At 42.8% G+C, this 12,470-nt stretch overlaps 1 protein-coding gene across 1 annotated transcript in view; it reads right to left on the bottom strand.

The window, feature by feature from the left end:
- Nucleotides 1-8,092: 8,092 nt before the first annotated feature.
- Nucleotides 8,093-12,470, bottom strand: part of LOC308286376 (germinal-center associated nuclear protein-like) — a gene marked incomplete at its 3' end in the record, with an annotated part of 60,814 nt that continues 56,436 nt past the window's right edge. Inside the window, exons 26-28 of the mRNA XM_080727372.1 lie at nucleotides 10,079-10,223; nucleotides 9,508-9,565; nucleotides 8,093-8,214 (exon numbers count right to left, since the gene is read on the bottom strand). Of these exons, the coding sequence (XP_080583498.1) occupies nucleotides 8,093-8,214; nucleotides 9,508-9,565; nucleotides 10,079-10,223 (325 nt within the window). The remainder of the gene's footprint in view (nucleotides 8,215-9,507; nucleotides 9,566-10,078; nucleotides 10,224-12,470) is intronic.

The raw sequence follows: 12,470 nt of genomic DNA, 5'->3' as shown, positions 1-12,470 counted from the left end.
TTGAGTTAGCTTTTGACATTTCTTTTTCTATTTGTATAACATTGCAATGATACAAATAAAGAACACCACGCACATGATTCAACGTCATGCTTGCTTCTGACAGAAGCAACATAAATTCCAGATATTTTCAAAGTATTCTGAGACACCCCTGGACTTGTGCTATGGCACCCTAGGGTGCCACGGCACCCTGTGTGAGAAACCCTGCCCTAGAGGAAGTAACTCTTTTTAGTAGTTTAGTTGTAAGTTTCTAGTTTTGTTTCCATCAGACACTACACAGAGTATTAATACTCAGCATTAAGTCTCACTCATATATGAAATAAGGAGGATTATGTCAAATTCAACCTTGACTGGTGAAAACTATAAGATTTGTGAATACATGTAAGCAAAGGCTTGCCTTGTCTGTCAGTGAATGATAATGTTTATGTATCGTTGCTTTAAATGTGAACCACATACTGTATCTCCCTCCTCCCCATATCAGTTGATGATGATTCAACTACTGCAGAGGTTCTCAATCTTTACAGGCCACGACCCCCCAAAATAATCAACATAATTTGAACTGGGAACCCCCCAAAATAATCAAAATATTTGAAAAGGGGTCTCCCCACCCTGACAAGCACTTGGGATTGAGTTGAGGCATTACATTTGCTTTGACTCGGTTCCACAGAGAAATATTGTGACAATGTTTTAAATAGTATAGTGTGTTGATCACTTTTAATGCAGTAATGGTCTTATTTTAGGTATTAAAATGTCTTAAAGGTCCTTAAATTGTCACTTCACTGCCCTCCCCCCACCCATTATCATGTGGGGACCCGACCACAGGTTAAGAAACACTGATCTATCGGGTAATAAAAAAGTATTGTGACCTACCATGACCTCTGGACCCTGCCATGTCTCCTGGCTGTATAGAAGAACAAATATCCAAATTACCACACTTAATTTACATAACATTTATCTGTAAATAAATAGTTTGATTTGTGAGCTGCAGTCTTCTTCTTCATGAGCGTGGAGATTACTTCTTTGTACTTTGTCACAAGTAACCAACAGTGAGTACTGACCCGCTGTTTCCTGCTCACAAACCCTGAAACCTACAGTGGTTCAGCAGACACGATTAAGTTACAAAAAAGACGTTAAGATAATATCTTACCTTTCACTGCTTTAGACTTTAGACTTGAACAGCAAATTCATACGAATCCTCACACATTACTGACGCCTATACGACTAACCATCATGATCTCGAGTCAAAGTATTAATATTAGATTCTTATCCGTAGTTAATCATTAACTTCCAAGTAGTAAAGTCATGAATATGTTTTTTTATAAGGGGTTTTAAGTCCACTGCTCAATTCCTTGGTCATCGTAGAACAGTACAAAGGTGACAATGATTGACTTGGCCAGCGGTGGTTGTAGATACATCATGGACACATTGTGGAGTGAAAAGGTCTTAAAGGTCCTTAAATTGTCACTTCACTGTCATCTAGGAGTGGGGACCGCCCCAAAATCATGTCTGAAGACTGAAGTGGTATTGCATGGACAAACTAATATATGGTATATTTGTGTGGTGTATTTTTGGTTTCTCAGCAAATAGCTAATAGTATTACTTAATTTATTATTTTCTCCTGTTGCAAGGGTAATAACCTCTAAGTAACCCCTGGCCAGTGGAGATGGTCAGCCATAATTGGATTACCTCACCAATCTCCCGTGCTGCTTTTTAGAATCTGACCATACATTTGGTATCAGGCACTTAACATGACGCGTACATCAAGAATTGTCATGTGGAGCTTTTAGCGTGGGTGATCCGTCTTAAAAAATGTCGAAGATCTAATTCTGAAATAGGCGCATAATGGGGCAAACACGTGGCCCTCTGGAATTATGCGTATGGTCTCCTCTGAACCTTAACTCTTTCCATTCCACAGAGGTAGATTGACGAGAATCATTAATTAGGCCATCATGCCACAGACGAGAATTGACGAGAAAAGTACTTAACAGAAAGTACCCCTAGCTGACACTCTTCCCCACCCTGTGACAAAGTTTGGGACTTCTAACTCATTTAGAAAAAAGAAAAAAATTCAATTCACACCAACCACTTCTCAATTCTCAGACATCCTCAAAACCAGCTCTGCTATTTCACAAGGAGCAAAACCGACAACAGAGCCATGCTGCTGCTGCAGAGCTGCAGTACCGCCGCTACAGTACTCTGTTCAGCCAGAGAAAAACAGACACACACACCCCCCCCCACCCACCCACGCACGCACACGCACACACACACACACACACACACACACACACACACACACACACACACACACACACACACACACACACACACACACACACACCTTACCTTTCAGAGGAGATCTAATAAATACAATTCAGCAAGCACAAAGTGGTCGCAATTTAGAACCTGAATGTTTAGCTACATTGTCTCGCTACACCTCTCACAAACATAGCCACCACGTCGAACAAGCGTGAAAATTTACAACTGTCCACATTTTAAACATGAACAGCATTTATTTCAATTTAACAACATCTCGCCTTTCGCCTCACGCAGAGCAGCCAGTCCTGACATAGTATTCTGAACATTCTGGCCAGTGCTGAAATGCTCATCAGGGTATCAAGTTACAGAGGGAGGGAGGGGGAGGGAGGGGGGAGAGGAGCTGAGCAGAGTAGAGTATCGAATTACAACAGAGGGGGGTGTGTGTGTGTGTGTGTGTGTGTGTGTGTGCGTGCGTGCGTGCGTGCGCGCGCGTGTGTGTGTGCGCAAGCGTTTTTTTTACCCCAAAAACTTTTTTTTTTCAATTTATTTTTTTCTCAAAACATTTTTTTTTTCAAAAATGTTTTTTTTTTACAAAAAACTTTTTTTTTCTCAAAAAACTTTTTTTTCTCAAAAAACTTTTTTTTCTCAAAAAACTACCATATTTGGCCATTACACACACCACACTGCCGCAACATGGCGGTGAAGGCCGCGCAGCGGCCTGAACTCTAGACTTCGGGCCGCAAACTTCTAGTATGTTACAGATGAAGAAACAAAGAAAGAAAGTATTCCATGGGGCCATTTATCATTTAGCCTGGGGAGTGTAATCCATTCCAAATGTGCACACGATCGAGTCAAGTTCCTCGCTAATGTCGAACACAATCGGTCCTTTGCGGGACACATCCGCCGTCAGGAACAGTTCTTACCTTTTGTGAACATCCTATCCCCTTCTGTTTTTATTATACATACTGCCACTAGGACCAATTATTAAAAAACATAACATTGTTTTCCATTGTTATGCTGATGATGTTCAGCTTTATCTTCCCTTGAAGACAAACAACTCAGACCCAACCAAGTCACTACTGGACTGCCTTAGTGACATTAAGGCCTGGATGAACACCAATTTCTTAACACTGAATGAAGGTAAGACTGAGGTGCTAGTTTTTGACTACGGCCCTAGCTTCCCTATCATCCAATTGGGCCCACTTAGTGCAAACACTCGGCCGTTTGTTAAAAACCTTGGTGTTATTTTTGATAACAAATTTAAGCTTGACAAACAGATTAGCTTGGTTGTCAAATCTAGCTTTTTTCAATTAAGGTTGCTGGCCAAGATAAAGGCTTATCTACCTCCACCCGACCTGGAGAGGGTCGTCCATGCCTTTATTACGACAAGGCTTGATTACTGTAATGCCTTGTATGTTGGTATTGACCAGTCTGCCCTCAGGCGTCTGCAGCTTGTGCAGAATGCTGCTGCACGCCTCCTCACTGGCAAGAAAAAGCGGGATCACATTACTCCCATTCTTGCTTCTCTACATTGGCTCCCCGTCCGTTTTAGAATCGATTTTAAAATTTTATTGTTTGTTTTTAAAGCCCAAAATGGGCTGGCCCCCCTGTATTTATGCGAGCTCATCCATCCTTATATCCCTGCAAGACCTTTGAGGTCGGCCGACCAGCGGCTCTTAATTGAGCCCAGTGCCTCTTGTAGGACCAGAGGTGACCGAGCTTTCGCTGTTGCTGGTCCCAAGTTATGGAACTCCCTGCCTTTTAATATTCGCTGTGCTCAGTCCCTTAGTGTTTTTAAATCTCTATTAAAGACTCATCTTTTCTCCCTGGCTTTCAACACAGTTTGACCATTTTAGCCATGTATTTTCTTATTCTTATCTCCAATTCACTCAGTCATGTAGTATTTCTTTTTGCTTTTGTTTGTTTTTTATTGCAGTTTCCTTTTTTCTTCTTGTTTTTAAAATGTATACTTGTACAGCACTTTGGTTCAATCCGGTTGATGTAAATGTGCTTTATAAATAAAGTTTGATTTGATTTGATTTGATTTGAAAAAGTAAAAGTCCTGTGCGGGTCTCTCATCTGTTTGCTTCTCAACCGTGGAAGAGGATCCAAGCATTGTGTTGAAATGGAGAGTTTATATCGCTCATGTTGTCAGCCAGTGCATTATTTTCCCCACCATCTTTCACTATGTTTATACCATGTGACCACGCTAAAAACATTGGAACGATTTGACAATATGAGCGATTTATACTCCTTATTTCAACACGCTGCTTCGATTTTCTTCCACGCTTGACAAATAAACAGATTAGAGAGGCATATTACCTGGGATCCTAGGATCTAATGTTCAAAAAAGGTAAGAATGTTCGCGAAACGCAAGCGTCTCCCCTGCCGCTGCCGCACAACCTGTTGAATAGCGTCCAGATCAGCTTTTTATCCACTACACACGACGCATAAAGTTTATATTCCAGTTATTGGTGGTTTTATGACGATCAACAGGCGGGGTCGCCAGCGAAGATGTTAATCCCTCGTCCTTTAGTTGGTCTTTGTACCAGATGTCCTCTTTTCGTGGTGTTTTTAGCACAGAAACAACACGTGGGCTATTTGATGGGCTTCTCTTCCACGTGCGCGCGCACGACGTGCGTGTGTGACTGAGCGTGCCGCGTGCGTCGTCGTGTCGACTTGTGTGCGCGCGCGTGTGCCTACTATGAGCGCACGCCGTGTGTACACTAGGAAGACTCCATTCCATTGCTTAAACAAACGTGGTGTTTTTCTTCCGTGCGCGCGCGTCGTGTGTGTGACTGCTACTCTTTGAGCGCTGCGTGCACGCGTTGCGTGCAGTGTATGCAGACTGTGCAGTGTGCACGCGGCTGTGTCGTGGGCCGGAGCATAGAGTATAGCCTATATAAATAGAACTACAGAGATTTCCACACTAAACGTTATTTCTTTATAAAAAAAACAATTTGTCTGACAACAATACTTTATACATGTATGATGTCACAGAAGCCAAAAAATAAAAGTTTCAAGAGAAAGAAATGCTTGAACAAGTGTTATTCACAAAAGGGCCAATTTCTCCTGTTTCTGTTTGTTTTCGTCCACTCTGGGGAAGAGCAGACAGTTTTAAAACTAATATAGCGCAAGAACCGAAAATAGCTGAAACCCCTGGTTAACTTCTGGTGAAAGTGCACGAGTTGCACTTTATTTGAGATACTGGGTGATTTTTTTTTTTGTCTTTTTGATAATTCTCAGTAGAGCTAGAAAGACTGGTGAAAATAGTAGCCTATAATGGTGGCATGAATAGAGCAGGCCAGTAAACAGTAGCATTGAATGTGTTAAAGAGGGTTACACACTTTCAATCGGTGTCCAGAAATGGTCCCTCCGTCCCGGAGCTAAAATTCCAATTGGGAAACATGTTGTGATTTCAACATTAGAAGGAAAGTATGCTATTTACTGAGAATTGGAAAATAACCTCAGAAGAAGAGTTTTTGCTTTGATTAGGAATATACACTTTGTTGGACTATGAATAAACCAGAAGCAACATTGCAACTCTGAAGTTTGTGGACAATCCCTATTATTAATATTAGTATTATTTTCCATGCCAGATGCTATACTGGCAATGCAGTCTGGACTACAGGGACTGACGACCTGTCCATATTATCAACATACAGGGGTGTCACACCAACGTATGGGCCCTGGGTAGGCCTACAAGGATTCACTGTGGGCCCCCCATGAATGTTCTTCATATGGAGGGGTTTTAACCCACTTAGACTGAGAACTGATTATTACACATTATTTTGTGCTTTAACTATTGAGAAATAGCAGATATACAACCTCAAAGCACTGCACAGAGTGCCGCACTGCAAGCTTGTAGATCTACTATTTTTGAAAAAAAAGGGGAAAAAAGTATTTGAATATTTCAAATCCTTCTACGTTTTTCTTAATTTTTTTGTTTGAAAAACCTATGTTTCTATGTCAGTGGTGCTTAAACCTTTTCATGTCAGGGACCCCCAAAATTAAATGTATTTGACCACGGACCCCATCTCAACATATTTAATTCCAGGGACGCCCCAGAAGCAAAATTTGAGTTACAAATGCTTGCTTAAAAAAATACATATATTCAAAGATTTAAACACATTTTCAGGAATTTTCAAAAATAGCAGATCTACAAGCTCACAGTGCGGCACTCGGTAACGAGCTGTGAGCTTGTATATCTGATATTTAATAATTAAGGCCCCTCCACCTTGGGCCCAATAGCTCAGTCCCACTTTCCCCTTGTGACTCCCCTGTCATATCAACACAGTTGTTACTTTACTGTGTCCTGTAGTTAAAATAAGTAGCAATGCTGCAATGGACTATATTTATAGTGTAGCAGATATTTAGGCGTTAGAGACTTTAGAGTCTCATTCTACTGCAGCATTGGCATTGACTGTTCTTGACTTTTTTGTTTTACCTATATGTTTACACCTGCTCTGTACTGTTGATTCTATGTATGTATTTACCGGTATTCTTTATTAGATGTACACATTACTTTTTTTTCTCCTTTTCATACTTCTCTGTAACTTTGCAACAATAACTGTTGTGCTGCCTTTGGGTCACTGATTTCCCCCTTGGGATAATAATGCAGGCCCATAGATATGATCTGTTCTGGGTGTAATAAGACTTTGCCCAGTAGATGTCCTCATAACATAATACAGTATGCTTGGTTGCATATGGTTAGCTGGTTGAAACTAATGGTGGAAAATACTAAATACCAGTGTTTAACGTGTGTGGACAGGCTATAGACAATAATTATGCTTGCATAACAGTGCCTTGATCACAACTCTATAAATAATGAAGCATTATCATAGACAATACCTCCTGGAGAAATAATAGCATAATGTGGTCTCTGCTCTGCAGATAAAATAGCCAAATTACCACACCTAACATTCATACAACATTTCATAGATATCTCATAGACTTGTATTTTCAGATATTTAACCACTTACCCTCAATATCTTCGACAAAGAGGGAAAAAGAAAGCCAAGTAGGCCTACAGAGTCAAATGTTTACTATTTTGATTTAGTACATTGCTTATTGTATTGATTGATTGTATTGCCTTAATTATTGTAAATCGCTCTGGATTAAGTGTGTCTGCTAAATGCTTAAATTGTAATTGTAAATTAAAGTTAGCAGATCTACAAGCTCACAACGCCACGCAGCGCACGGCACTGTGAACCTAGATTGGCTAATGTTCCCCTCAGAATAGGGATACTAGGGTTCAAGTGGTTGATTAAAGAAATACAATAAACTAACTAGACCCACAAGTGTGCCAGACCCTTGTTGTAGACCCCTGCTCTATAGCAAATAGGATTACACAATAACAAGCTATTTAACACTTATTTTAGTACAAATAATTTCACTAGACAAGTGAAATTATGTTGTAGGAGAATGACATGTAAATTGTACATTTTATTAATTGTTTGACAAAAATATAGTATAAAAAACAACAGCAAAACAAAATGAAAAAACAAGAAAGGGAGAAATTCACTCGTTCTACTGAGCTGTAGTTTTTACATTTTGACCCAAAATGGGCATCACTATAAACACACTGTAAGCGACGGTCATTTTATTAAACATTTTTAAATACAAAAGGAAAACTGCTAAACTAAAACTGCTCGTAAAACATTAAAAGCACTTCTCCAACAACAAGGTTCTGGAGCCAACCTGACAACACTTCAGTCCAGTTTTAATGCAATAAGTCACCCCCAACAATGACCTTTTAACTATCAATTACTGGAACATATTCAAGGGAGTTTCCTTGGGAGTCAAAAATCACTGGGGTGGGTCCAGCGGGTGTCTGGACTCAGTCGTCCACGATGCTCATCAGGTTGTCCAGCTTCAGTCTGAAGGACAGTTCCTCCTCCTGACCGGCTGCTATCTGACGCTGGAGGTCCTGGAGACGTCTGGACAGAGACACGGCTGTCCCTCTGGAGGACAGAGACAGGGCTGTCCCTCTGGAGGACAGAGACACGGCTGTCCCTCTGGAGGACAGAGATGGAGGCGTCTTTCTGGACGTCTCTTCGGGCTTCGTCTCCTAGAACACATGAAGTTGATGTAAGTATAAGGCCGGCTTTACACTGCCACTAAAATCTAGACTGAATCAGATCTGAGTCACATCAAAAGTGGAATCCGATTTTTTTTAAATAGTCTAAATCCAGACAGGTCACATGCATGTCACATGAAATCCGATTTTGAAAAACCACATCCAGGTGGTTTCAAATCCGATCCCATATCGGATCTGAGGACATCTGACTCAGTCTGAAAGCAGTAACCACATCCACCCCATAGAGATATATGCAAGTCACATGCAAGTCACATCAAACTGGCCAAGCGTCACTTGCTGCGCGACCCGAGCGCGGCTGTAAATTACATCATTACAGAGGTTGAGTATTTACTATTTGATTACAGCGCAATGAGCACATGAGAAAAACAAAAAAGAAGAGAGAAAACACGTGAGCTAAACAGTTAAAACCAGAGAGAAGAGCAAAACACAAGAGTAAAGAAAAGAAGAGAGAAAAACAATATTGTAACGTGTGTTTACTATGGTCTATTATGTTGACTGCAGTCTAAATCCGGCCTAAGGGGCCTCAAATGTCAAATAATAATTTGAAGACTTCAGACCTCCCCTAGTACTTGACCTACACTGCCCTACAAAGGCAGAGTGCAGTAAATACGTACAAGAAGTTAACAAAAAAAAGGTGTTACAACTGGTCAGCCAAAGGGGATATAGGCATATAAGTGATTCTTGAGCTAATTGTTCAATTGTTCATCCCCCCAATATCATGAAGGCTTGACATTTTGGCGACACAAATAAGTCGGTGTGTCCGAAAACGTATTTACTGCACTCTGCCTTTGTAGGGCAGTAGAGTATAGTTATTTATTATGACCAATGCAGACATACCTTGGTCATTTGTTCTCATGTTTTTGTTACTTCAGCTTGTTTTGGGTGCCAAACTGACCACTGCATCGTTTGGTTGGAAGACAGCAAGACAGCAAAGATACTTGTGATCATAGATAGATACCTAATCCGCCGCTGCAGTTCTTTGGAGCAAACTGTACAAATTATTGGCGGAAGGCACGCTGCCACTCAAAGTGACAACTGGCCAATCACAGCGCCTCTTTTCCGAGACTTCAATTCAATTCAAATTAGTTTTATTGGTAGTTTTTAGGACAGGGGATGTCTTTGCACCAATCAGAGGACAGGGGCTGTCTTTGCACCAATCAGAGGACAGGGGATGTCTTTGCACCAATCAGAGGACAGGGGCTGTCTTTGCACCTATAAGAGGACAGGGGCTGTCTTTGCACCTATCAGAGGACAGGGGCTGTCTTTACACCAATCAGAAGATACCAGGAGTCTTCAACGTTTTCAGGCCAAGGACCCCTTAGTTGAGAGAGAGATGAAGCAGGGACCCCCACTACCTTTTCATAGATTTCAGTTTCATCGTTTGACAGCACAATTCAGTGTATTTTGGATTCATGTAAATTTGTGTTTTCAGATATTTAACCACTTGAACCATCAATACTTAATAAACTTGACCTTTCACTCTGTACTTAGTCTGCTCTTTTTCCCCTCTACACCAAACCTCTTTGCCAACAATAGCCGATCTACAAGCTCACAACAGCGCGAGGCGTTGTGATCTTGTAGATCTGCTATTTTTGGCTAAAGTGCTCAGAATAAGGACACTAGTGTTCACGTACATGGTTGATATAAAAAAGGAGAAAAAAGTATCACACAAAGATTTGGAGGACCCCCTATGGTAACTCTGAGGACCCCCTAGGGGTGTCTTACCCATGGAGGCCTGTTGGTGGCACTGTGGTGCGTGGGCAGCGTCCAGGTGGGCGTGGCCAGCAGGGTGGAGGAGGGCATGAAGAGGGGCGTGGCCAGGTGCTCCACAGGGTCTGCGTTCAGCCAATCCTGGAGCTGCTCTGTGCTCCTGCAGGAAGAGACAAACATGACGTCACTGTAAGTACTCCCAGAGCAGTGTAATGAGAGTGACGACACGCTCTGAACTCGCCGCAGACCGGAAGTGGCTTTGCATGGAGTCCTAGCGAGCCTCTGCCCCGTCCGACCCCATTCTAGCCCAGTCATTAATTCGCTGGTAAGTAGACCAAATCATGACTTTTTCACCATTTTAACGCATTCACAGGCCTCTCTAAGGTCGACAACATTATTAAAAGGGTGAAAAAGACGTGATTTAGTCTACTTACCAGCGAGTGAAAATGAATGGGGGCGGACGGGGCAGAGGCTCGCTAGGAACGAGACAGGCTCCATGCGTGCATGTGTGCGCATGCGTAAGCTAGGCTAAGTTAGCTTCCCACAATAGAGTAAATAGGCTTTCCACGTTTACTATGGGAGTCGACGGAAGTGTCGCCACTCTCCATACAACGCTCTGAGAGTACTCCTACAGTCATGGAGTGTGTTGGGAGGGAGGGTTCCCCAATTAGTTTTCCCCAAGGGCCGAATCATGTCTAGGGTACCAAGCCGAGGGCCACAACATTGAATTATGTCTAGGGTACCAAGCCGAGGGCCACAAAATTGAATTATGTCTAGGGTACCAAGCCGAGGGCCACAAAATTGAATTATGTCTAGGGTACCAAGCCGAGGGCCACAACATTGAATCATGTCTAGGGTACCAAGCCGGGTGCCACAACATTGAATCATGTCTAGGGTACCAAGCCGAGGGCCACAACATTGAATCATGTCTAGGGTACCAAGCCGAGGGCCACAACATTGAATCATGTCTAGGGTACCAAGCCGAGGGCCACAACATTGAATCATGTCTTGGGTACCAAGCCGAGGGCCACAACATTGAATCATGTCTAGGGTACCAAGCCGAGGGCCACAACATTGAATCATGTCTAGGGTACCAAGTCGAGGGCCACAACATTGAATTATGTCTAAGGTACCAAGCCGAGGGCCACAACATTGAATCATGTCGAGGGTACCAAGCCGAGGGCCACAACATTGAATCATGTCTAGGGTACCAAGCTGAGGGCCACAACATTGAATCATGTCTAGGATACCAAGCCGAGGGCCACAACATTGAATCATGTCTAGGGTACCAAGCCGAGGGCTACAACATTGAATCATGTCGAGGGTACCAAGCCGAGGGCCACAACATTGAATGAATCATGTCTAGGGTACCAAGCCGAGGGCCACAACATTGAATCATGTCTAGGGTACCAAGCCGAGGGCCACAACATTGAATCATGTCTAGGATACCAAGCCGAGGGCCACAACATTGAATTATGTCTAGGGTACCAAGCCGAGGGCCACAACATTGAATTATGTCTAGGGTACCAAGCCGAGGGCCACAACATTGAATTATGTCTAGGGTACCAAGCCGAGGGCCACAACATTGAATCATGTCAAGGGTACCAAGCTGAGGGCCACAACATTGAATCATGTCTAGGGTACCAAGCCGAGGGCCACAACATTGAATCATGTCTAGGGTATCAAGCCGAGGGCCACAACATCGCAGGGGGCGACGGTGGCGTTCCCACTACTCCAGCGACAGTTTTCGTTGTTGTCGGGTGAAAATCTTGTATGTCCAAAACCGTTCGTTTTGAATTTATCATTTTAAAAATGATTTAAACTAGTGAAAACAGCCGATCTACAAGCACACAACGCCTCGCGGTGCGAGGCGTTGTGTGCTTGTAGATCTGCTGTTCTCACTATTTTTGTGCGACGGCCTTGTATGATTTGCGAAAGAACGTACAAATTTGGAGATACGAGATTTCCACCCGACAACGACAATATACTAGTGTTGTTGCTGCTCTTATACCACCATTATTATTGGGGTTGGTGGGGGCCAGACAGTAGCCCCCCGCGGGCCGCAAATGGCCCGTGGGCCGCCTATTGGGGAACCCTGCTCTACATCCTCCCGGTGGGGGCTCCTCAATGGCAGGTGTGTCAGTAAGATACAACAGTGACTACACACAGAGATGTGTGTGGGGAGGAATTAACCCATTCAGAATGGGTACACATTATTGTGTATCATTATGTTATGCTTTAACTATTGAAAAATAGATATAAAAGCTCACAGAGCGGCACCGAGTACCGCGCTGTTAGCTTGTAGATGTCCTATTTTTGAAGATTTTAAAAAAATCTCAAATTCTGCCCGAAAACGACCATACCCGAACCCGACCGACATTTAGGGTAGGGTAGGGCCTAAAATGTA

Source organism: Nannobrachium achirus, assembly GCF_963921795.1.
Source record: "Nannobrachium achirus genome assembly, chromosome: 6".
Lineage (NCBI taxonomy): Eukaryota > Metazoa > Chordata > Actinopteri > Myctophiformes > Myctophidae > Nannobrachium > Nannobrachium achirus.
The sequence above is the reverse complement of the archived record's forward strand: the minus strand, read 5'-3'. Positions and strand labels throughout refer to the sequence as shown.